At 41.5% G+C, this 24,070-nt stretch overlaps 2 protein-coding genes across 4 annotated transcripts; both read right to left on the reverse strand.

Moving 5' to 3' along the window:
• Positions 1-1,188: 1,188 nt before the first annotated feature.
• Positions 1,189-18,933, reverse strand: LOC139287959 (enhancer of mRNA-decapping protein 3-like). 2 transcript variants are annotated; one of them, XM_070909189.1, is made up of 6 exons: positions 18,770-18,933; positions 17,766-17,962; positions 10,619-10,963; positions 3,625-3,778; positions 1,936-2,153; positions 1,189-1,523 (listed from the first exon to the last, which is right to left on the reverse strand). In XM_070909189.1, the coding sequence occupies exons 1-6, from the start codon at positions 18,931-18,933 to the stop codon at positions 1,189-1,191; spliced, it is 1,413 nt and encodes a 470-aa protein (XP_070765290.1). The 2 variants fall into 2 exon arrangements, with proteins under 2 accessions (XP_070765290.1, XP_070765282.1); XM_070909181.1 differs by having other exon boundaries at positions 10,619-10,972.
• Positions 18,934-20,138: 1,205 nt separating this feature from the next.
• cyp1a (cytochrome P450, family 1, subfamily A) lies at positions 20,139-23,344 on the reverse strand. 2 transcript variants are annotated; one of them, XM_070908516.1, is made up of 6 exons: positions 22,505-23,344; positions 22,274-22,400; positions 22,093-22,182; positions 21,716-21,839; positions 21,466-21,552; positions 20,139-21,203 (listed from the first exon to the last, which is right to left on the reverse strand). In XM_070908516.1, the coding sequence occupies exons 1-6, from the start codon at positions 23,342-23,344 to the stop codon at positions 20,906-20,908; spliced, it is 1,566 nt and encodes a 521-aa protein (XP_070764617.1). In that variant the 3' UTR covers positions 20,139-20,905. The 2 variants fall into 2 exon arrangements, with proteins under 2 accessions (XP_070764617.1, XP_070764625.1); XM_070908524.1 differs by lacking the exon at positions 21,466-21,552 and having other exon boundaries at positions 22,505-23,335.
• Between the last annotated feature and the right edge of the window lie 726 nt (positions 23,345-24,070).

Raw genomic sequence — 24,070 nt, forward strand, 5'->3', positions numbered from 1 at the left:
ATTAGTTGAGAGGACCCATCCATCTGTCATTTATAAATTCTTCTATAACTTATTTATGCGTTTTTTGACTATTTTTTTTCAGTTGGAAAAGAAGTTCATAACAAAAGGACTTCAGGGCTCTTAAAAAAAAGCTACCTACAGAATTTCATAGTTGCCAGTCATATACCACTCAAATAAGGTTTTTTGTTCTTGTTGACATTTTGCTGATCTGAGGTTTTAACAGAAGATCACTACGCTAATCAAAAAGGGAGGAAGCTGGTGGTTATTTCACTGGAGGTGGCTGAATCTGACGGGTCCAAATGGGAAACTATCTTTAATCCCTATAGATGAACCTGGTCCAGGATATCTTTGGTCCTTGGAATGTGTTCTTCAAATTCCTGTCTAATCTGCAAGACTTCAGAAATACAGAACTTGAACCACTTTTAATTTTCAGTGTCAGTGGTTATAAACTCAAAGACACCCAACAGTGCAAGAGTGCTATCTGATGTGATGTCAATGCAAACAGAATGATTTTCATTCATTATTCCTGAGACATATTCCAAAAATAAATACAAATATACATGTTGATTCTGTGTAACATCACCTTTTCAGAGAAACATGCTACAACCATTTCTAGACAAAACCCAAACACCCATTTGAGTAAGTAAAAAAATGCATTAAATTGAAAGACAATGGACATCAACTGTAGGGAAGATGAATGGCAGATTTGGGTTGGCAGATAGCTTTAGGCCGAGCTGTGCTGCTCCCAGTCACAGGGTCAGGATCAGACTCCACATGCAATCTAAAGGAGGAAACAGGAACTGTGTCTCTGCTGCTATGACCCTGGTCACAGGGTCAGAGGTCAGAGAGACTTACAGTGGTCAGCATTTTGTAAACATATTCACGTCGTCCAGAGCCCTTATCAAAACACGCCAAAGAACAGGAAACCTTTCCCTCTCAAAAACAAGAGGTGTCGCACGCAATGTGCAGCAAACCCTGGGAGTTTCCAGCGGGTGAGAGGAAAAACCCACACCATAAGCTTTCAGATGGGTCAAGTTGTATACATTTTGTAACAAAATACTGTTCTGGTCATGAAGTTGCTCTTCAGCCATTGCCACATAAACAATGGTACCTTTACTCACTGTGGAAAAGCAGACCATTCCTCCTATTGTCCATTTCTAACTAAGTGCAGTGTCAGTGGCTACTCTGTTATGCCTGGTGCAGAGGAATGACAAATTTACTTCCAAAAGGTGAGTGGTAGCTGATTCCAACTTCCTGGAAAACCAGCTTAGGGATGCCAATGTCACAGAGGTAGACTCTGCTCTCCGCCTTGGCTAAAGGTAGTGGAAGGCCCAAAGAGAGGGTCCACTTTGCCTCGACTGTCTGATGCTGCTCGCTGACCGCAGGATCGATACTCAGGACAGGAGCCCGGTTCTGGTTGGCCCAGTCAGCGGCTGATTGGTACCAGGACTGCTCCCTCAACAGTCGGTTCTCGTGGCAGTCCAGGCAGTTGATGACCAGATCGACGGGGCTTGCTGGCAGATCTGGGTCAGAGGAAAAGGAGAAGCGACGTTAAGTTTAATGGACACAGTGTTTCAAAACTTCCTCACAAAACCACAAGAGAAAACATTTTTGATGCATGCGATTCTGCTAAAAACACTCTTTACTGCCTATCTAAAGGAATTTTAAATGTGGAGATATAAAGGAGAATGGTACAACATGAGTCATGCCTTACATGCTGCTGCTCCACTAGAGGGCAACATTTATCTGCACTGGTTTGTTCCAACAGAACAATATGAACTGATCCCAACACAGACACTCTGAATGATGTTTACATTTATCACCATCACTTTGGACACAGATCATCCCACACACCTAGCTTGGTCCTTCCCATCATTGTCACTGTATCCTGAGTAGACGGGGCTTAATCATCTAAATACTGTTTGTGTGTTTTACCTTTGACGCTGGCCACCTGCTTGCTGCTGGTCCTGCTGTAGAGGTTGACCTCACTGGTGACTGACTCCTGCATTTTGAGAAAGTTGGGCAGGAACAGGATGACCTCCACTTCATGGTTGGCCAAGTGTCTACCACAGCTGATTCCCTGGGCTCCCTGGATGTGAGGCCCACACAGAAGGACCACGGTGGGCCTCTGGTGGACATTTTTGGGGGTGAGTCTGGGGACATTCAAGAGATGGAGAAGTTACTCGACAAACAAAGACAACAAATGTAGTATTCATATCCATGTCATAAGAGCTTGATGCTGTCTGGCTGATATCCAACCCTAACCCAGTCCACTCGAGGACAACATAAGACATGATTGTTTAAGGACACCAGGGAGCCCTCAGTGCTGCCAGTGTACAGCATGTGCCGTTCAGAACCTGCATGCTATGCCAACTCATACTGTGATTCAATCACTTACAGTACAAGTAGGTTAAAAACACTACATACACATTTGCTTCAAAAAGATTCCTGGCTCATCATTAATCTGTGTCAGACAGGACAGAGATACATAGATACATATACATAAAAATCTTTTTAGAAAACATTAACAAACATTAACAGCAATAACAAAGGTGGTAAAGCATATCTGATGTTCAACAAGACCTTGGTAGTGTGGTATGTTTACTGAATTTTGATATTTTACAACTTATTTTTAATGACTACTTATTCTCACCCCACAATCTCCATAGCCCATCACATCATCACTTACTTATTATTAATCTTTCTTGTTAGAAACATGGTTCAAGTTTAAAACAGGTAACAGTGAAGACATTTATTGTTATAATGACAAAAAGCTGTCCATAAATTGAAGATTGATGTCCATGGTCCAATTGTGCTGTTATTTACAATAGTTACCATTACATGCATGAATAACTTAAATAATTAATAATAAAGACAGTACCTGGCTGAAACTATGCTCACCATCTTATTCATAATCACAGCTTTAAAACATCCTATTAGTTATGACTTACTGGACAGTTTTGGAAGCTTGGTCTAAGGGTTGCATATCTGTTCACTTTTTGAGTATGAATTGAGTGCCTGTTGGCTGTCAGGGAAATAGTGGAACACCATTGTAGTGTCTGTGATTACTTGCCTGGTATTACAATACAAAAATTAAACTTAATCTGAGCTCTCCGTAGTTCGTGCGTAAATTTGAGACATGCAAGTATTACAGTGCTAAATCGAGAAAAGGATCTGAGACAGTAAACCTGTTTGTTATGTGAGCCTCCGCGCTGGGGTTCTTTGATCTTAAATAAGACTACGCCGCTCATAAAAGGTGCAGGTAAATAATACCAAACAGGGCTGCTTCAGTCTATTAGGATGTTCTTGACCTGCAGTGTGACTGGTAGAAACATGGTAGTAAAGATGATTGCCATGGAAACTGGAAAACATGACATGAAAACAAAAAGTTGGACAGACCAGCTCTAATGATTGTATAACTACTCTGACAGGGAGGTTTGGCACCTTGCTGCGCATTCTTCTTATTATTATACAAATGACAGTGGCTCTCTCTGCACAGTACTGTACACCAGATGAGAAGTCATGTATGCCAGGAACTGATTAATAATCTTTTACACACCTAGCAGACATTGGTAGACTACCTCATTACACCAGCGCCCAGAGTGGTATTTTTACATTTCTTACCTGTTTGGTCCGCCCAGCAGAGTGAGAGCCATCTGACTGGAACAAACACCTATAGTCTCTAGCCTGCGCTCCAGAGACAGGCCCCAACGCTCTGCAGCTGCTAGTAGACGCTTATGAAGCTCATAGGGGACACTGGGAACCACCAAGCCTGAATCTGCAGAGAGAAAACATGGGGGGGGAGATTAGATAGCATGTCAGTGCTATTCTAAACTTTGTCATTTCTGATATAACAGAACATAGAAGCAATGAGCAAGAAACTATCCGTGTAACAACACTGATTGTATGAGTTAGTAGTATATTTGATGTATGCCTAAATCTTACATTTCAAAATCGCTTACTCTCTGAAACAGAGAAAGACAGAGAATTTATCAAATTTAGGGAAAGGGTAGTAAATTTAATCTGGAAATATTTGTCCAAAATTAAATCCTGAAAAAAAAAAAAAAAGCTGAATATACATACACGTATTTGTGCCCTCACATTCCTGCATCCATTGCAATGGTCTGACATGTATCATCTTTCTAAATTAGACCTCAATTGTAATACATCTTCAGTAATAAGTCCTATGTCATTTTACAATTTATCTCCATCAGCACACTTTGAAAAACAACAGCTGGACTAGAAGTAAAACCCAGAAACTTGACTTCCAAGATAACGACAAACGTTGGTCTACAGATAAACACAGATCCTCATGTGAGGAACCCATTCCCCCCAGGGAAAAGCCCTTCCTCCCCCCCATGACCTGATCTTATTCCCATCACGGAAGATTCTCCATTTCCTCTACTGTTTGTCACTGCTGTCTGCGGCAACAAAGGGAAGATTGGCAGCCTTTACAAAACATGACAAACATGAGGCAGCCAGAGTGAGACGCCTATTCCCAGCGGGCCCGAAGTTCACACGCACCATCACATGGTTTCTGACCAATCCCCAATCCTCAGCTCTGGGACGGGCCTGCACTGAGCTGGACCCCCCACATCGGCTGCTGTCTCAGTCAAAACATACAGCAGGTTGGCGTGACAAAAAGGGGACAAACATCATATACATATGAACACCTGCACTTGTATCCAAATGGCTCGTGGTGAGAGATTGAGAAGGACTGAAGATGGGGGAGGCATGGTGGTGACTGGGCTCAACAGTGGATTCAACTTTTTTAAGCTTTTTCAGTATTTCCTAGACTGTAATTTTAAGTTTGGACTAAGTCACGCAACTTATTTTCAGTTGTCCTTCATGTACAGAACTATGTAATGCATTTAAAGGAATGCACAGCTTTTTTCAAATAGGCATGTCTTTGATGGAGCACTCGTCAATACTTAATGAAAACGCAACATCAAAACTATATATATTGCCACGTCAGAAAATGCAGTGCACCCTAGTCTGTTTTCATGGTTACACAGCTGTGCAAAAATCAAAAACTACAGCAATTCCTCCTGTTCGCATTAGGGGTCAAACTCAGATATTGGTTGTGGGCATAGACACAAGTCTATTTGGCACCAAGGAAGCAATGCTGTCACTATGGCAAAAATGTTTTACCTGACAAACATATAATACATCCATCACTTACAACACCAGGGAAACTATCTTTTCTACTCTTGCACAAATAGCCATATAAGTTAAACCCTTGATGAGTAAAAAAAAAAATATACATATTATAGTTTCTGGAAGGTGACAGACACAGCCAATATATATATGCCGATACCAATATGTCTATATAGATATATCTGACTGGTCAATTTATCAGTCTCTGCAGAGAACCAAAAAAAATGGAGTAAAGGAGAATTGTGTCACATGGACTTTGGGCTGCACTGCTGTAGTCCCTCATTACCACAAGGGTTGATCTATTTTATCTCAGGAGGCCTGACATGCAGCACACAATGTTTAGATTTTATATAGAAAATTCTCAGATCAGATATCTAGTGGCTACATTTAACAATTTTCACATTTCCACTCACTCCCACTATTACTTCGACCCTGTTTTTCAAAAGTATTTTCTGTTATGAAACTCACCTTCTCTTTAGTTACCATCTTTCTTTTGAGAAAAATGCTTAAATCCCTTTGGTTTTATATGTCTTGTCATGTCAAGTCACCTAACCATGTCAGAATTGTTCTCTCCTGTGTATTTTTTGAATGACTGTATTACAGAACTACAATTCACCCTTTTATCACTGTACAAACTGAAGTGTGTGGAAACCTTTTAAAGAGCCGGAGCTAATCCCTAGCTGTCTATTGCCTGTGGCACATTAGAAGGGTAATGAAAGTCAAGCTGGGGGAACTGCACGGCTCAGGATCCCTTTGATAAATAAAGCTGCTGGGAGGCACTTAAGTCCTTAATGGCCTCCTACAGATCTCTGGCCTGGTAGCTGAGAACTTGGTGGCCTCATTGGTGTGCACGATTTCACACTGACAAAACACGCGCACGCTAGCATACACCTCATCCTGCGTCCTGATGTACAAACACATATACAAGTTTTCAGTGTTTCAACATGGACAGAGTGACACACACATTCAACCATGCAACATACACACACACACCCACTTACACCAGATAATTACATATAAACACAGAGACTCATGCCGTGCCGGACTGAAATTCTCGCTTATCTTTAGGTTGGCCCTGCTCCCCTCCCACTATTCTTTTATCGATAATGCTCAAAGACTGCTCATATGTTTCAGTGGGCAAAAGAAATCTGAAACATGCCAATCCTCACGTGAGCGATAAGCACAGTAAAGTCAACTGCCTCTTGTCATGCAAACTGCTGCCTTGAGTGCCAAGCTCAGGGGAAGTGGGAGTTGCACTTGTGTGCACTAATTGCTTTTCAACCATCCCACCAGGTGCACTTCTTAATAACTCTCTTGCTGAAGTTGTTCCCCCCCCTCCTTCCACATACACACGCCATCTCCTCCTCCCTCACGCTCTCACATAGATGCAGTGATTTACACACACACACCCACTTTCGATGTGGTGTGAAAACAAACTCAACAGTCAACTAGCTAAACCGGGCAGCCATGAGTACGCAGCGGCACTAAAATAAACTGAGCTGGAAGCAATCCTTCAAGCATGACAAGGGAACTGACGGGACTGAAAGCAATACACGCTGGCTGGATGCGGGCCATGTGTGACTCAGGCTTGTGCGGGGATAGGGAGGGTTAGACGAGGCAGCTCCATTCCTCGCTGCTGCGCTGCAGGAGATGAACTACGTTGACCTGAACTCTGAGGAGGTAACAAAATGGGCCTCAGAAAACAAGCTTAATTCTCTCTTTATCATTTTGGTGCATCTTTGGTGCCAACAGCTCATTGTTGGGGCTTTCTGCACTGTGTTTCGCACAGATCGCTTATTAATCAAACCATGTAAAATACTGTATTTCATTGGATTTTATGGTAGTTAAGTTTGCTTCTGTAGATAGCCCCCTACAATTCGTCTGTTCCTGTCAATTACTCGGTTAAACTGTGAATTTTCCAAGCAAGCTATAATTGCTGCTGCTGGACACTTCTCCTCAAATTCATGTAAAGCATAAAGTGTTATTGACAGAAGTGTAGGATCAAAAACTCTTGACTTCAAAGAAACCAAAGAATATTTCACACAGTCGACCACTTCTACTCACTTCACAGGTGAAAGAACAAAAAGAAAAATCATATGAATTTTACCTGATGATGGTTTGAGGGCAGAAAAGTGAAAACAAATGGTCAACAGTGTGCAGGATTTTTGGATTTATGATCATATAAGACTTTAATTAAATATAAAATTCATATGAAGGTCGATGGATCAAAACCTCAAAACTGCAGCTTAAAACTTCCCATGTTCCCAACTTCCCAGGCATCACTTCCCCATGTTTACTACAGTTGCTGTGTTTCCCAACCCCCCAGTGCTCGCCTTCTGCTTACTGACAGCATGCAGTTTCAAGAGATCATAAAACACACAGAGGTTCACATCTATCCCAAGGTCACTGGGTCAGACAGGTTAAAATATTTTGTGATGACACAAACTTACTTCAAAGTTTGCATGCTTGCTTTCTCCAAAAAAAAAAAATGGCACAAATAACTAAATAAATAAATAAATAAAAGAAAACTGGGAAAACCAGCTGACGGTTGGCTTGGTTGCAATTTGTGTTGTGGCCTGTCTTGTTTGCGCTGAGGTTTCACTGCACAGCTGGACTCAATCACACCACAGGAAAGCAAGACAATAGCAGAACTAAACTTACACAGACTGCAACAATACAATAAACAATAGTCTATAGAAACTGGCCTGTCAAACCCCATGCCAGTGCGTTATGGCAACCCTAACATACAGCTGGGCACTATGTGTTTCTTTGTTGATTTATCTGTTTACTGGCAAAGATTCCAGGTCAAAAGCACTGCGGTTTGTTCCTGCTTCAGAGGTGCTGTTTATGTAAGGCTGTAGGGCGGCATGCTAATTACAGAGTGCAGAGGATGGGGATTATGATGACAGCCCTGGGAAGCAGATCTGCCTGCACGGTAAGAAAAGGAGGCTCTGCTTGGCAGCTCTCTGCTGAATGGTAGACAGCTGCTCCTGCTGAGCTGCGCTGTGTCACCACAATCAGATAGACAGTCTGGGATAGAAATCCTAGAAACACCATCACTGCTACAACCGGCCTGTCACCTACACAGCCTGGGGAATAAGTAGCTAAAACTCTTATCAACCATCATCCTTGTTCCAGTCATGCTAGCCCTATTATTCTCCAGGACAGGGGAGATACTGCATATAGGACCATGAATGCGGAGCAAAATCACAAACATGAGATAAGAATCAATTCTGATAACCGACATAAAAACCCCCAGAAATTCATATTTAATGCACTGCTGTCAACGTGAAACACAAATCATATTTCAAGAGATAACTTGGACGTGGACCAGCCAAAAGAAGGGCTTTTATTGAGCATCACGATGGGGCTGATTTGTCCAACATATACTTGCTTCCCTAACTTACTCCACATCAACCCTGTAAACTACTTTATCTTGTGACCCCTGTCGTTCCAGCATAACCAATCGGCATACACCATACCACCCACCACTCTCTCCATTACCATCCACCCTCCACCTTCTCACAGCTCCAGTTCTTACAGAGTGAAATGATACAAAGACTGAGCCATTTCCCCCACACCATGGACTCCAGGGCCTGTGTTAGCGTGCTGTTCGCTTATCTTATGTCTGTATTAACCAGTTACGTAACAGTCAGGTTCCTAGAGTGAGCTGAAGTGTGGCAGGGGGAGTGGAAGTCCATGATTAACAGTAACCAGGAGCACAAAATTCCAGTCAGCCTGCCCCAAGGTGACCTCTCTCTGGCCAATGGGATAGATAGGCGTTGCGTCCACTGTGACCCCCCCCACACACACACCCCCACCCTTCTCTTACAGTGCATGTGTTTTTTTCCCCTCATTGTGTTTAATAGAAAGAGACACTGCAGCACATTCCTCAGCGAGAGCTTGTCGGTATTGTGCTCAGGATCAAGTGTAAAAAAAAAAAAAAAAAGTAAAATATTTAAACTTTTAGGAAGAGCTGTAGCTGTGCTTCCCAACTGTGCTGCAAAACAGTGTTATGAGATAAACAGATGGTACTCCTGGTCAAGGTTTAAACACAGTGGAAAAAACTACTCCCTCCAATACAAACACCATGTTCACAAAGCTGACATGCTCACTGATAAAATGTCCCAAAGAGGGCCTTCTTTTTATCTCAAGGTGTTTCCCAGTACAAAAAGACACAATGTTAACTATCTCATGTGAAATTAGATTATGGTGAGTTATCTTATATAATTATCTTGGAAAGCAGGTGGGTGAGAGCAGGCGTATAGTAAGGTTGTCAAAGTGGGTCCATAAAACCTTAAACACCTGAATTATTCTTTTTCTTTCTTCCTATCATATACACAAAACCTCTAATGACAGTCTTGTCTGCACACACCTTGTTCTTACACACTAGTATTGTGACTGATTTACTTTATGAATAATAACATGTTTTGTTTTATAAGAATAAACTTTATATAGTTTTACTGATCAAAGACTGTCTCTTCATGCACAGTAGCTAGTCCATAAGTGCTGAAATGATTCATGAATTGATAGAAAATTAATGTAAAATATTTTTGATAGTTTCCAGCTTCTCAAATGGGAGAATTTGATGATTTTCCTGTGCTATATATTTGTAAATTAAATACATTGGTGTTTTAGAATGTTGGGAAAAAAACAGGCAATATAAAAAGGAGGCTGGCAATGTTCTATATTTTTTCCTAAATATCAACAAATCCCATGAGCAAAACTACTTAGTCCGTCTCTCAATACTTTCTAACTTTCCTACCCTGTCTGTGGTACCCAACCCCAAGCCCATTGGTTGCTACTGAAAATGTAAATCTATAAAAATGTTTTTTTCAAAGGCTTAGTCATTTTTTTTAACAGGAGTACATAGTGCATTTGTTGGGGGACTATTCATCTGTGGATTTGGTGCCCCAGTGAGTATTTACAGCGGCAGGACAGGGTATGTGGGACTGACTACAGTGACAACATCAAGGTCTTAGGCACAGAGGAATAAGATATATCAGTCTATGGCTACACAGACACTACTTGGGGGAGGAACAATTAATTGTTGGTTTTGTTCTTTTCTATGCATTTCCTGACAATAAGAAAAATATAAAATATCACAACAGTTTTCTTTAAGGTAGTCATCTTTGGCTCTGGTAAACTGGCAGATTCCATGGGTCACGTCAGGATCAACTACACAACTGTGTTCAAGGATTCTACAAAACTGTGCCCAGTAAATATTTCTTGTTGAGGCAAATTGAGCATGGGTCTTTGACAGCCAGTTGCACTAATACACCACATGATTCAACAACTGCCTCTTTGCAAATGACCAGTTTCAACATTTGTTGAAAGGTCCATTGCTGCCATATAGATTGACAACACTATGTTAAGGAATCTAGAGTAACAGAAGAGGCCATAAGAACGTGTGTGTGTGTGTGTGTGTGTGTGTGTGTGTGTGCGTGCATTTTGTTCTCACCGGTACAGTACTCTTTGCCCCCATGCTGGGGCACTGTTATCTGTCGGTATATAACAGGCTTCACCTCCAGAATATTCTCATCGTGGCGATAGGACAGGGCCTTCTGTTCGCCCTGCGTGCTGTGATGCTGTGCCCTGTTGCTGGTGCTGTTGGTCCCTTCAATCTGGGAGAAGACGGCAGCTTTGTCGAAAAGAGCCAGGTTTCCCTCGAAGTCAAAGTCTGTGCCCATGTCCTCGTCAGTTCCGTCTCCGAAGCACTCGTCATCCTTTGGCCTCATCGGCCCTCCGTTCCTCACACTGCTTTTCTTTGGTATGGCCTGTGAGGCCCCTCTGCTGTTAGATGAACCTGTAGGGGCTGGAAAACACACACACAGAGACATTGACATGTAAGCGAAATGACATGAAATGTTGTGTTTTATAGTTATGTTCAGAATCAGAATGTCCATACTTTAAGTAGCATCGAAATCGAGACAGCCATATACTGTATGACCTTCCCGAAAATTTATAAATTCTCACTAACACAAACAGCAAAAATCCCCATGTCCTCTCCCAGCACACTCACTCTGCACATGTAACTTACATCAACCCACACCCATGCCCCACCTTTAGCCTTCCTGTGATGTAATGTTTGTCTCATGGTTTCATTGTTTGTTTTGTCATCTTTCTATCGAATCACCTATGTTTTATCCTACTTCACCAATAATTAAAAAAAGACAAAATCCAGCTTACTTGGCATGCAATGATTCATTACTACACTAATGCGCTAAAATAAATAAATCAATTGAGAAACTCTGACGTCAGCAATAATCCATAGGCAATGCTTTAAATTGAACTTATTGTTATTAACTCAATTTCAACAAAAACAGTATGTTTATTTCATAATTCTGCTTTATTTGACCTTGTAGAAAAATAAAGTAGTAATAGTTACTGGACAAATGGTGACCTAAAAAAAATCAGAATACAATTAGTTCAGCATCTACGTTAACCAGCATTTCACACCCCTACCTTCAACCAATGTCATTGAAGATGAAGGTTGACCTACAGATTATATATGAAAAGAAGGGTTGGTAAGGTTGCCCAAAAATATATGATCACATTTTACTGTACTAGCAACACTTTAAGTCCCCCTATTTAGCATTTATAAGCAATATATAAACATGTGACAATGGTAGTAATGTAGTTGTAAGCAGATTAGGTGTTATTGTAAGTAAGTAAGTTTATTTAATATAGCACCTTTCACAAAGTAAGGTCACAAAGTGCTTCACAATAATAAAATTGTAAAAAAATAAGGCCATAAAAACAGTAAAAAATAAAGAGACAAACAATAAGAAAGCAACGAATAGGCCTTAAAAACACACAATTACAAGCACTAGACACCTAGAGGCGAGAAGAAGGCCAGTTTGAATAAATGAGTCTTTAAAAGGCGTCAACAGAGATGTGTATTAATGTCAACACCTACAACTCCTCCCGTGGGCACCCATAAGTGGAGGCTGCTGTGTAGATCATTGATGACAATATAGTAAAACACAGTTGTAATAATATAAAATGTTGTTATAGCTGCATACAGCTACATTATATTGTGTTAGAAAGCATTTATTAAATGTTTGTATACTGCTTATAACATGTTATTGAAATGTTTAATATATCCCCGAGTGCAAGACGCACTTGTCATTTGTTATTATGAAAAATAATCATATATACTTGACATATAACAGTAGGTTGGAAAAGGAAACGTAGGAAATGCAATTGCAGTTCATTGGATGTTTAAGGTTATAAAATTGTATTTTACTCCAAATTTAATTCCTGAGGAAATATCTCCAAAACAGTATGAGAATCATAATCTAACATACAGTGCAGTCAGTTATGTAAATGCTAAATTGATAACATACAAATTTGGCATGGGTTATTACCAAGAAATACCATCTCTCAACTCTGCTCACCTCCGAATCACCTCTGAAAGGAGCTATGAGCTGTACTATACATTGGCGTATTGAATAAAAGGTATAACACGCGCACAATAAGTTCCGACACTTCTGACTGGATGATCGAAACTCCTTTTATCTTGTGTAACTCTTCTTCTCCTCTCACGGTTAGTTACTATAACCCGCTGAGAACAAAACACTGCTGACACACAAAACATAAAATGACCAACTGAGCGGCACTCAATAAAGTTTACATACATGTAAGCGCAAACAAAAAAAAAAACTAAATGAACAGAGAACAAAAAAAAAAGAAAAACTGGAAAAACCTGGCCTTCAACTCCAACCACACTGAGCTCTCACGCTAACCAGGACACAGAGAGGCACAGTCGCACGCTACTGTCACTGTGACAGCTAAGGTACTTTGGACTCTCACGCAAAACACTGGGAGGCTCAGTCATAGTACACTGGCATTGATACAAAGCCACAAACCAACTATGAGCTAATTGAGACCTGCCTCAATATCACAATACTACCTTACAACCAGCACTACAGCAACAGACAGGACTGATTTATCAGTGTTTCCACCACTGCTCTGACAAAATATTAAGTAATACTAATGGGCCTAATTTCCCTCTAAACACAGACAAGTGTACTATTACTGCGTGTAGTGTTACTATTAAGTGATTTACTAATTATAACACATTACAAGCAGCAAGAAAAACATTGTTGAGACTGGTCCAACATGTTGGGGAGAAGGGTGGTGGGTTAGTGTGTTCACCTGTGTGAGCAGGGATAAAAGCCTGTGTCCTTATTACCACAAGCCAGCAATGTCTTTATTTACAAGGAAGTGTTTTGTCATGCTATGAATCAAAAATCTGAATGAACTGGGCAGAGCTCCAAGTCAAACAGGCTAATGAATAACAAGTAGCGAGACAGACAGCGAACTTCACGGATTTCAGTTTAGACAAACGTACCATCACAAATTAGCACGACTACACAGGCCAGGAATATTTCAAACTGAAATATGGGTTACGGTAAAATTGTACCGTTAAATACACGCATGTTAAAAGTAGGGCTCGAAAGTAGGCAATAGTTATTACTAGAGTTTTCACAGCAGTTACAGGCCTGGAAAATTGAATATTTAAGCTGTTTGTCACCATAATCTATACTGTTTATCAATGTTATCAAGGAAGCATTAATCAGATGATACAGGTATGGCTATAGAAGATATACAGAATCAGAATCAGAATCAGAAATACTTTATTGTTCCCCGGGGGGGATATTGTACAAGTACAGGAGAAGGACAGTGTGTAAAACCTACAGGCCAAGTAAAGGCGTTCAAATGTAAGACTAAATGGACGTCCAGCTATAGCAACTCTGTCTATCTGTAACATCCAGTCAAGAAAAGGAAGAAAGAGCGTGTGGAGACTGTACGAAACAGAACTAGGGCTGACAAGATTGAGCTACCAGCACTGCTATATATAAGAAATGTGCTTGTTGCCGGTTTGAATGACTGAACCAGCAGGGAAAATCTGAAATGGGAACAAGAATCTGCGACACCTCAGTAACTAAAGCTGATGTGCGCGCGAGCCAGGCATTTAAAACACACAGGAGATGCTGTGTGGTTCATTTGTCAAAGTCTGTAATCACACAATGTGAAGCTAAACAAAACGTGGCCGCACAGCAAAGCCTTTAAAAGATATATAGAGGTTTAAATGAAATCTGAAGCAGGGATTTATGGGAAAAACACCAAGCTGCACACAATTTCACTCCATATACAGAGGTAGCATGCTAGTTATGGGAACAGTTTTCATAAGGGCAGAGTCATGAGAATGCCCTTTTAATGAGATGTGTTGGATGGAATTCGACGTCTGGAGGCCTATGCATCATTCACAAAAGCACTTTCTAAATTCCCATCCTACTCTCCCAGAAAGATCAATGGCAGATATTCAGAAACCATTTCTGGAATCCGTGATCTTGTATAAGCAACAGCCCACCCTGCTTTCCCTCCTTTGTGGCCGGGGGCTTCTTGGGAGCATGGCATTGCGTGTGAAAGGACCAGCCCTGCCCAAGCCACTCAGCACTTTGGCCCCATGCAATTTGGGCATTAGCTCCCTGGCCACCAGCCTGAGAGCTGGAGATTAAAATAAAAACTCAAAAGGTAAACACTGCTTCCACAATTGATATCGCTTTGGCCTTCCGAGCACACTGGGACAACACGGCTTCCTGTCGGGGAGGAGGGGGGGTCTGGTTTCCTGTGCTGAGCAGGAGCGAGGGAGGGAGAGGAGATGGGGAGAGAGAGACAGAGGACAGGAGGGCACCGAGGCACGAAAGCCAGGCTTTGCATAACCTTCTCTTTAGGAGCAGACACGGAGAGGGAGGGGGAATGTTTATTGATCTTAGTCACACACATATTGTAAAGAGGAACTTTGGTACAAGCCTTTAGCACGCTATGGGAATCTTGGGGGGAGGGAGTCATAGCAAGACAGTGTTTGGTCCCATGCTCGAACTTCTTAATAGGAACTAATGACACACAGGGAGCAGGAGCAGAGGCTGGGTCAACGGGCTACGAGTCTTGCTGACACAAAACAAAAAATGCAGATATGAACACATTTCTTTTCACAACAGATTTCCATGCTTCATCTTCCATGCACAGGAAAAAGCACCAAGGCAAGAGGTCATTTTTACAACCAGGCTGAAGAATATTACACATTGTCCATTAGCCAATCCTATTGACCTCTGACTTCTCCATTGTTTGGTGATCATGAGTGTGAAAGTGAACGGACTTTAACTGATTCCGGCAGAGGCCACGGAGCTGTCCAAGCAGACATCCTGCTGACTGGATGTTGACAAGAGGAAATGCCATTTTTAACCTTTATCTAATCAGGAAGGTTGAGTAACACATTCTTATTTTTACAACTACATGTACGACTTAGGACTAGAGAATGCAGATGTGTTTTTCTGTATAAACAGGTGTCAAAACCATCTCCACAGCTCATCACTGTAGTTATTTAGATGTTTATTAAATCACATTTTGGGTAGAAAAAGGTTCATTTCTGTTAACAAAACACTTAAACTGATTCCTGCCATAAAAGCCAAACTACAGCCAAATTGAAGGTTTTAAGGTTAGCTATTTAACAGTTAAAATGACAACAGTTTTCAAAAAGTACCTAACAGCACACACATAACCTCAAAGCAAACCACTACAAACAATGGCATCACAAATTACTACAGAGCACTACTACTGAGTTGAATCAATCCTTCATCTGCACAGTCTGAGCTCTAATATTAAACAATAACATCAGCTTCACAATGGTAGAATGTTTTGGCTAGGGCCACTGTGTGACACTGCTAATTGTTCCTGTTACTTTGTCTCCCCTTTCTTTAGACTAGTCGAGCAGGTGGTAACATAAACGTCAACATTGATCAAAACCTCACATTATATGAATTACTTTAAACTAAATTCTTATCCCTAAGAAACTGTTTTCCACCAAAGCCAAGCAACGTCCAACACACATTCAACCCTGGTCTGGAGGAAGGTCTGGTATCACACTGACCCACTTGGATCGACTGCAAGGAGTGTCAGTTACTTTAAAGCCCCTTTTCAGAGTGTATTATTTATTTTGTCTCTCCCCTGTATGAAGATGCATACTGATATACAGTGTATACTTATTTTTGGGATGACACGCTTTGTCAAATTAAAGTATTATGTCCGGTGATTTTTTTATTGTCAATAAATCTCATGAAAAGAGCAAAACCCTAAATGAATTGATCGAACTAACAAATATAAATAATCTCATTCCTCTGTTCCATAAAGCTCCATTGTTGTCCAAAAACAAATCAACGAGGCTCACCGTTGCAATGGGTGACATGTTCCTTCATTGCCACGAACACTGTCATTTGTTTCTGAGTCGATCCCACGTTCACCGATCTGGTACTAGTGCACAAAATCTGTGGCTGAAAATGTTCCCCTACAAGTACACCATTTACTCTAATTTGAACAATGTTTGCTAAAAACTACAGTACCTATGTGTTTTTGAAATTGACTGAGCTGTAATGAAATTAAATGAAATATTTGTGACCCGTTTTTAAAGAATTTCAGAAGGAACTAATACCTGCTGGGTAAGTAAGGACGTATTGAGAGACAGGCCGCTGCACTGTTGGTTTTTGTCTTTTCAAGGGATTTGATGACAATGACACAGAGAATATCGGCAGCCTTATTCAATAACAAAAAACCTGTGTGCTTGAAGCATCACGCTTTTAGTGGCACCGGAGTATTGTTATTTGGTCCACATGCAGTGTGTGAAAACTTGTTAGACAGTATAATAATCTGAAAAATAATTTGATCTGCAGAGAAAACTGACTTCCTTTCTTTTGTAGGCCACAAAACATCACATATATCAGTGATGTTGGGTGACTTTGCATTTTTTGCACATCTGCAGTGGCAACTTTCTGGGAAGTATGAATGAGTGTTGGGTAATGTGTGACACTGCTGTGTGTCACATTTCCTTCAGCCAATGAACAATATCTATTTACTGTCCTTTAACAAACGAGTACTGTACGGCCATCGCTGAGTAAATTCCTGTCATGTAGTACATGACTCCCAACATGCATTTTGCAACAATAGCTCTGTGGTTTAAGAACTAGGAAATGCAGCTTCACAATGAATAAGCAAAAGCTTCAAATAAACGGGGCTTTCTTAACCTATGAGAACATCAATCTGTCTTAATATTTTGGAACATTTGTAAAATAACCCGTCAATCTTCTAGTATTCCACTACACTGTCCCGCTCTCTTCGGACAGAGTTCAGTTGTTGAAGCTTGATTAGCACCTGCAGTGAAAAGGTCACAGGCTTCAGCACAAAACCTGATTCTGTTATCTGCTGCTGAAGCTGTTAGCAAATATAACTCATACTTGGAGAGCACAGTTTACATTAGGAGATGAGCCAATGGTGACAAGTCAAGTTGCTGTATGAGCTAATGCTCACATCCGGCTATCTCTTGGTGTATTTCTTACCTTACCAGACGTTAATTACACAAAAGACGTCAAACCATTATAAATGAAAGGGACTAGAATTCACCAAAGTATGTCCAATTAATTAGACATTTTATGTAACATTCTACATATTAGGCATTATGAAACTCTAAATAATGTCAATATGTTTTCACTATGGTCTCTACCAAAGAAAATGAACTGTGAGTGTGATTAAACCCTAGGTCTACCTACCTCTGCGCAGGATGGTGATTGGAGCAGTGCAAGACTGAGAGCTGCTGCTTGTTACTGGGGGGTGAGAGATTCTGTTACTCTGACCAATGCGTCCTGAAGGCATGAGGCTGGCCTCTGTTGCAGCTCCCTGGCCAGAGCCGGCCTTGTTGACTGTATTCTGAATATCTAGGAACTTCAACTCCTTGATATCCATGGCACTAGAAGACAAACAAATTACTGACCTTACTCAAACTGTGTTGTGCTGGTCTACTGGAAAATGCACCACTCCATACATGGTTGCTACAAATTTATCCCCATTTTAAAATTCAACATGTCTCCAGACATTTATTTTCAGTCGCCAAGTTTAAACAATCAGACATGGCCTGTGTAGCTCATTGGGTGGAAAAAGGCACTAACATTTAAAGGGATAAGGCTTGAATTTTGAATGAATGCAAACAGACATCATGCCTTGTCAACCATGTAGCATTGTAGCTGTTTACAGAGCAGCTGTGAAGATGGAAGAGAGACTAATTGCCACCATGATGACCTTTTCAGAGCTGTACAACCCTGCCATGAGGGAGTGCAAAGATGCCGGCGCACAATGCTTAACATAGGGTTTAATTTACACACCTCCACCAAGGGTGCACAATCCTCTACATTTGGTTAAAAAATAGTTGGAAAATTTACATTATCTACAACTAGAGCTGGATCTGACATTTGGATCTGGATTGACAGACATTTTAATACAAGTAAGTGCAGTAGATCAGAAAGACCAAAAAGTGTACAAAAGCCCTGTCTCATACGAAATAAAATCGTTTGGATCTAACTTGCATTAAAACGGATCACTGGTTTGTCAGCCTTTTCCACCAAATGTTATTGAGACCTTTAAACAAGTTTTCACTAAAAATACAAAGACAAATCTTCTTACGGAAACATTTGAGTACTTGTAGAGCCTTCAACATTGCCTAAGAAGAATTGGTTAAATCTGTGCATTTCCTGTTGATGTGCCGGATCTTCTTTCTCACCTGAAAGTGACCTCAGGGACAGGGCATCTGACCCCATTGTGATAGGGCTGTCTCAGTGAGATGGTCTGGCTGCCGTGATCAACAGATGACACCTCTCCCTGATAAACTCCCAACGTCAGCCCACAGTTAATAGACACAACACTACCCAACCAGTCTGTGGCCATCCTGTTTACTGTGATCCTATGGTTCAAAATCACAAACAAGAGAAATGATAATCAACCTACAGCAGTTATAACATTTACTGTATCTTAAGATTGTCTTGTCAAACATTTCAGAGGGGTGGGGGTTGCTTTGGGGAGACTCAGACTTATCAGAATCAGAAGTACTTTATTGATACCCGGGGGGAAATTGTGACCTCAGTATTTCTAAAATCATGGCTATGGCCCTGATCATCTGGCCTCCCTGCTATGAAGTATTAAACCAAACACCATTGAATAATCAGCTAGATTATAGTTGCTAATCTTATGGGCAAATGATTTACCCAGCACACTTTAATTGAAGGCATACACATTGAGATGGTCCTCTGGCCCACTCGGTCCACTAACGTTATGCAGCACCTGATGTTAATTAGTTGGTTCACGCTGCTCCCCTGCACTGGAACTGGGGAGTTAACGCTACTTCCACCGGTGCAGAGAAGAAAAGGCGATGAAATGACCATTTATATTTGAGATTTAACTAATTTAACTTAGAACTAATGGACAGCTTGTCGTTATGGGATGCCCGTCGTATTAAAAACAGGACGCTTACATTGAAAGGGCGTCATTTATGTCCCACTATGCACCGGGCTTTGTGGAAATACTAGCTAACATAGCTAATGTTAAGTTAAAAGGTTTTTACATGTGTTGCGTGAACTTGGCTGACGTAGAATTGAGTATTAAAAACTTGGGGGACAAAATAACCTTAAAATGACATCCATATGATGGCAGTGTTTAGAGAAATATAAGGACAGTCACATTTAAATAGCTATACAACCAGTAAGCTGTAATTGCTAGCTGGACAGCTAACATTAGCTTCGCTCCTGTCCGCCTTGTATGCTGTTTATCTAAGCGGACTGTTGTAAACTTGTGACGAGTGCTTAATGTTTTTGAATACTCAACCTGAGCATAATCAGTCAATGATGGAAAGATTTACCTTGTCGACAATCTGTAGCGAGGTGTGAAGGAAAGCCAAAGCTCCAGCTGTTGTTTGTGCCGTTTTCCGGGCTGATACGCGACGTCACTTCCCGGATCTCCCACGTGGGTTTGTTGTGATTTTTTTTCTCTCTTAAATTTAAATCCGTTCTCGTGAGAACTCAATATTCTGACACATTCTTCACTGTACCACTGTGTGGTTGACTTTCTTTCAAATCAAGCAAACAACAGGAACAAGATCATTACAACATATCTTTTATTTTATTTGTGTGGCTGACTAAAGAATGCTCCGATCATATGCCCTTAGACTTTATACAATCATTGATACATTAGAGATAGAAATACAAAATTGTATAGCCTTCTAATATTGTCCAAAAATCACTGGGACTCTTTTGGCGTCCTGATATTTCACACAGATGCACAGCAAAACTACTGCACCTCAAATATATACATAAAAATGACTTTATAAAATATAAAGAACTCAATATACACACAAAATCACATTTTGGGATACAAATATAGCTGTTCAGTTCAGAGACCTGTGTCACAGAAGAAAAACATGTAGGTTGCAGTGGTCTAAATAGTAATGCCTATCCAGTAAAACATACTGCTTGTCACAAAGTTGAACAAGGCAACTTGTTTTCTTTGTCTCTGAGTGTTTAACTTTGTATAACTTCTTACTGGGAGCAGTATAGTTTACAACACAATGCGGGGGAACCAAGTGTCTCCTTATACTTCACTTAGAAGCAGCAATCATGCAGGAATATCTCTTAGAGAAATCAAGACAGAGATGTGTTCATACAGACTTGGACATCTCTAACAATCTGCAGCAAGCAAAATTCACTTATTAGCTTCAATGTCATTAGCTCTGTATATCAAATTCGGCATCCAGTGCCTCACAATCTGAGAAAGATGCTTCTTTCACTGACCCCTGACCATGACCCATACAGTGTCAGTATCAACTTATACCACCTTTTGAGTCGTATATGGTACATTCTAAAAAACTTCAATTCTCATTCCTCGCTCGCATCGTGGCTCTCAGTTGGCAGCGTTTGTGCTTCATTGTGAGTCCGTATTCTGGAGTCATGTCCACCGTCTCTCCAGGAATCACGTGGAAGTGCAGCTTCTGGACAATGATTGCCAAGAAGAGGAAGACTTCATTTCGTGCAATGACCTCGCCGATGCAGCGCCGCTTTCCCATGCCAAACACCATCACCTTCTCCCCCTCTAGCTTGTTGAGCTCAGTGCCATCGACGCTCAGGAAGCGGTCTGGGTTGAAGGAGGACGGATCTTTCCACAGCTCCCTGAAAAGTGCAGAGAATGAAGAAATAAGATAAGCTGCACAAATAGCCATGTCAGGGTTAGAAAAAAACGCAGGTCCATGACCAATTATTGGTTTAATTGGGTTTGGGACGTGACTGAGGATTGCTATTGTCTTCCTTCACAACTACCAATGAGGTGCCCTCGAGCAAGGCATGAAACCCCCTCTGCTTTGACAGAGCTCTCTCTACAGTATGAATGTACAATCTTTAACCGTTCCAACAAAGTGTAACAAAAAGAACTTACGGATCGTGGTTGATCTGCCACTGATTGATGAAGACACAGGTGTCTTTGGGGATGAAATACCCGTTCAGAGATGTATCTTTTGTTGTGCTGAAAAAGAAGGACAAAGTGTTAGTCGATTGTGTATTTACAGGTTTAAATCACATTCATTCTAATGTTTGTGTGGTTCTATGAGAACTTAGCATGTCATTTAACACCTAATTTATGTAGGCACATGTGGTACTCTTGTGCATCTAGAAGAGATGAACCTCACCAGTGTGGGATTGTGAAGGGCAGGAATGAAGAATGGCGAAAGATCTCCAGGATGAAGGCTTCTAGAAATGGTAAGTTGGGTTTATCAGAGAGAAGAGGAGTGCGATCCACACCCACATTTTTCTCTGGAAAAGAAAAGGACATCATTGACTATTAGTTCAGCATGATGATGGAGGTTGCAGTCTGTAGTCCTGTCTCACATTTTTACTTGTTTGAAGAATCACAATCAAGCATTTAACTCAACATCGAGAGCAGCAAAATGTATGTTCCTGCATTGTATCCAGTATCATCAAAGCATGTGCTTATTAGACTTTTACTGTCCTGTGAGATAAATGTGATATCATAATAACATAATGTAATATAAATATCAGTACTTACTCAGTTCTTGATAAAGCCTTTCCTGTATCTCTGGGTTAGCCACCAAGTACATCACTGACCAAGACAGGGCAGTGGAGATAGTGTCAAAACCTGGAAAAGAAACATAACCTCTGTGAGGACGCTTTTATTTACGGAGAGGTAACTTCCAATCAGATCATTCGACATGAGAAATTCAACCTACCAGCTCCAAACAGGTCATTGACAATTCCTACAATCTTCTCATCTGACATCTGGACGTTGGAGTTCTCATCCAGCTTCCTGTCCTCGCAGTGATCAATGAGGGAGTCGGTGATGTCACGAATGTTGTCCTGAAAGAAGATGATTGGACCATCTCAGTAAATCTTTCACACACAGTGAAAAGTAGAAACAATTTCTCATTTTCATTTATGAAGACAGGAATACTGTGGCATACCTTGTTGTAGGTGGCATAGTGCTCGTTGACGATCCTCTGCACAAATGTGTCGAAGCGAGCGTTGATGTTCAGAAAGTTCTTCATTGCTGCACTTGGCAGAAACTGAAGAGCAGGGATGAAGTCTGCAGGGTTGCCGTTGCTCACCACCTGGCCAAACTCCTCGCTGAGGTTCACCAAGCTGACCAGCTCCTGGTCGTTGTGGTCATAGCGTCGGCCAAAGCACATTCCACAGATGACATTAGCAACGGAGACAACAATGTGGCGGAAGGGGTCGAAGCTGCCGTCAGCCTTCATGACAGAGTTGAGCTGTTTGACCAGATACTCTCCCTCCTTGCAGATGTGTTCCTCCAGCATGCAGCAGTACTCTGGGGTCGTGCCCTCCAGGGTGGAGAAGGAGCGCAGTGCACTGTAGGCCAGCTTCCTGCGGGCGCGCCAGACGCCGGCCTGATCGGTGCTGAAGGCCAGACTCTTGCCGTTGTTGATGAACCTGAAGCTGTACAGGTCAGGCCTGCCCGCAAAGTCATCCCCCTGCTTGACGAGAGCCTGTCGAACGGTTTCACTGCCACTCAGCACGACCACAGGCCGCATGCCAATCTGGATCTGGAAGACATGGCCGTAGCGCTTGCTCATGGCAGAGAGACTCAGGTAAGGTTTGCTACCCACCTCCAGCACATTCCCAATGATAGGCAGGGGCTTAGGTCCGGGCAGCCGACGAAGCCCCTCAGGAATCTCAGTGTGGAAAAACTTTAGGATCAGGTAGACCACACACACCACTGCCATGGCCACCAAACTCTCGGACACTGACACTGATCCAATGAATGGCAGTATCATTAGCGCCATGATGACAACTCCTTTTTTTTCTAGCTTCTGCACAACCTGGGAATTAAATAGGAGGGGCATTAGAGTAGTGAAGGCAGGGAGGAAGATAAGTGTTGTGCAACATGTTGACTACATGCACCGTAAAGTTTCAAGTAACTGAAGACTGTCACACAGCATGTGTTTGTCATTAATTGGACTCTATAGGTTCACATGCTGCACAAAAACACTCTTTACAAGTGGTATGCTAAGTCTGTTCCCACCATACCATGACTCATAGAAACCCCATGAATACAACATAATGATTAAAAAGAATATGCATATTAAAAGTTGCCACCGCAAAAAAGCCAGAACTCATACTTATTAACAGCTATGCTTGCAAAATAATTTCAGCACTTTGCTCTTATCACTGAGACAATGCCTGCTCAGTTAGAAATCAATCTGTCGTCATATGCATGTATTAAGCTTACCTTAGTAGAAGGGTAAAAGAGGAGCGATGCTGTGGTCCCAGAGGCACCTTTCAAAAGGCAGTTTTGTATCGTGGAGTAGAGTTATTCTCGAGTTAAAGCTCTTGATAACCCCGAAACAGAGAATGGGCTCTTGCTTTATAGTGCGCTCCACAACTTCATTGGCTGCTGTTCATGACGTAATCTCTCTCTCTGTCTCTCTCTCGCTCTCTCGCTCTCTCTCTGTTTGTCATGAATGAAGTTTAGGGCAGAGAAAAGGTGTGTGTGTGTGTGTGTGTGTGTG

The sequence above is a fragment of the Enoplosus armatus genome, chromosome 1 (assembly GCF_043641665.1).
Source record: "Enoplosus armatus isolate fEnoArm2 chromosome 1, fEnoArm2.hap1, whole genome shotgun sequence".
Taxonomy (NCBI): domain Eukaryota; kingdom Metazoa; phylum Chordata; class Actinopteri; order Centrarchiformes; family Enoplosidae; genus Enoplosus; species Enoplosus armatus.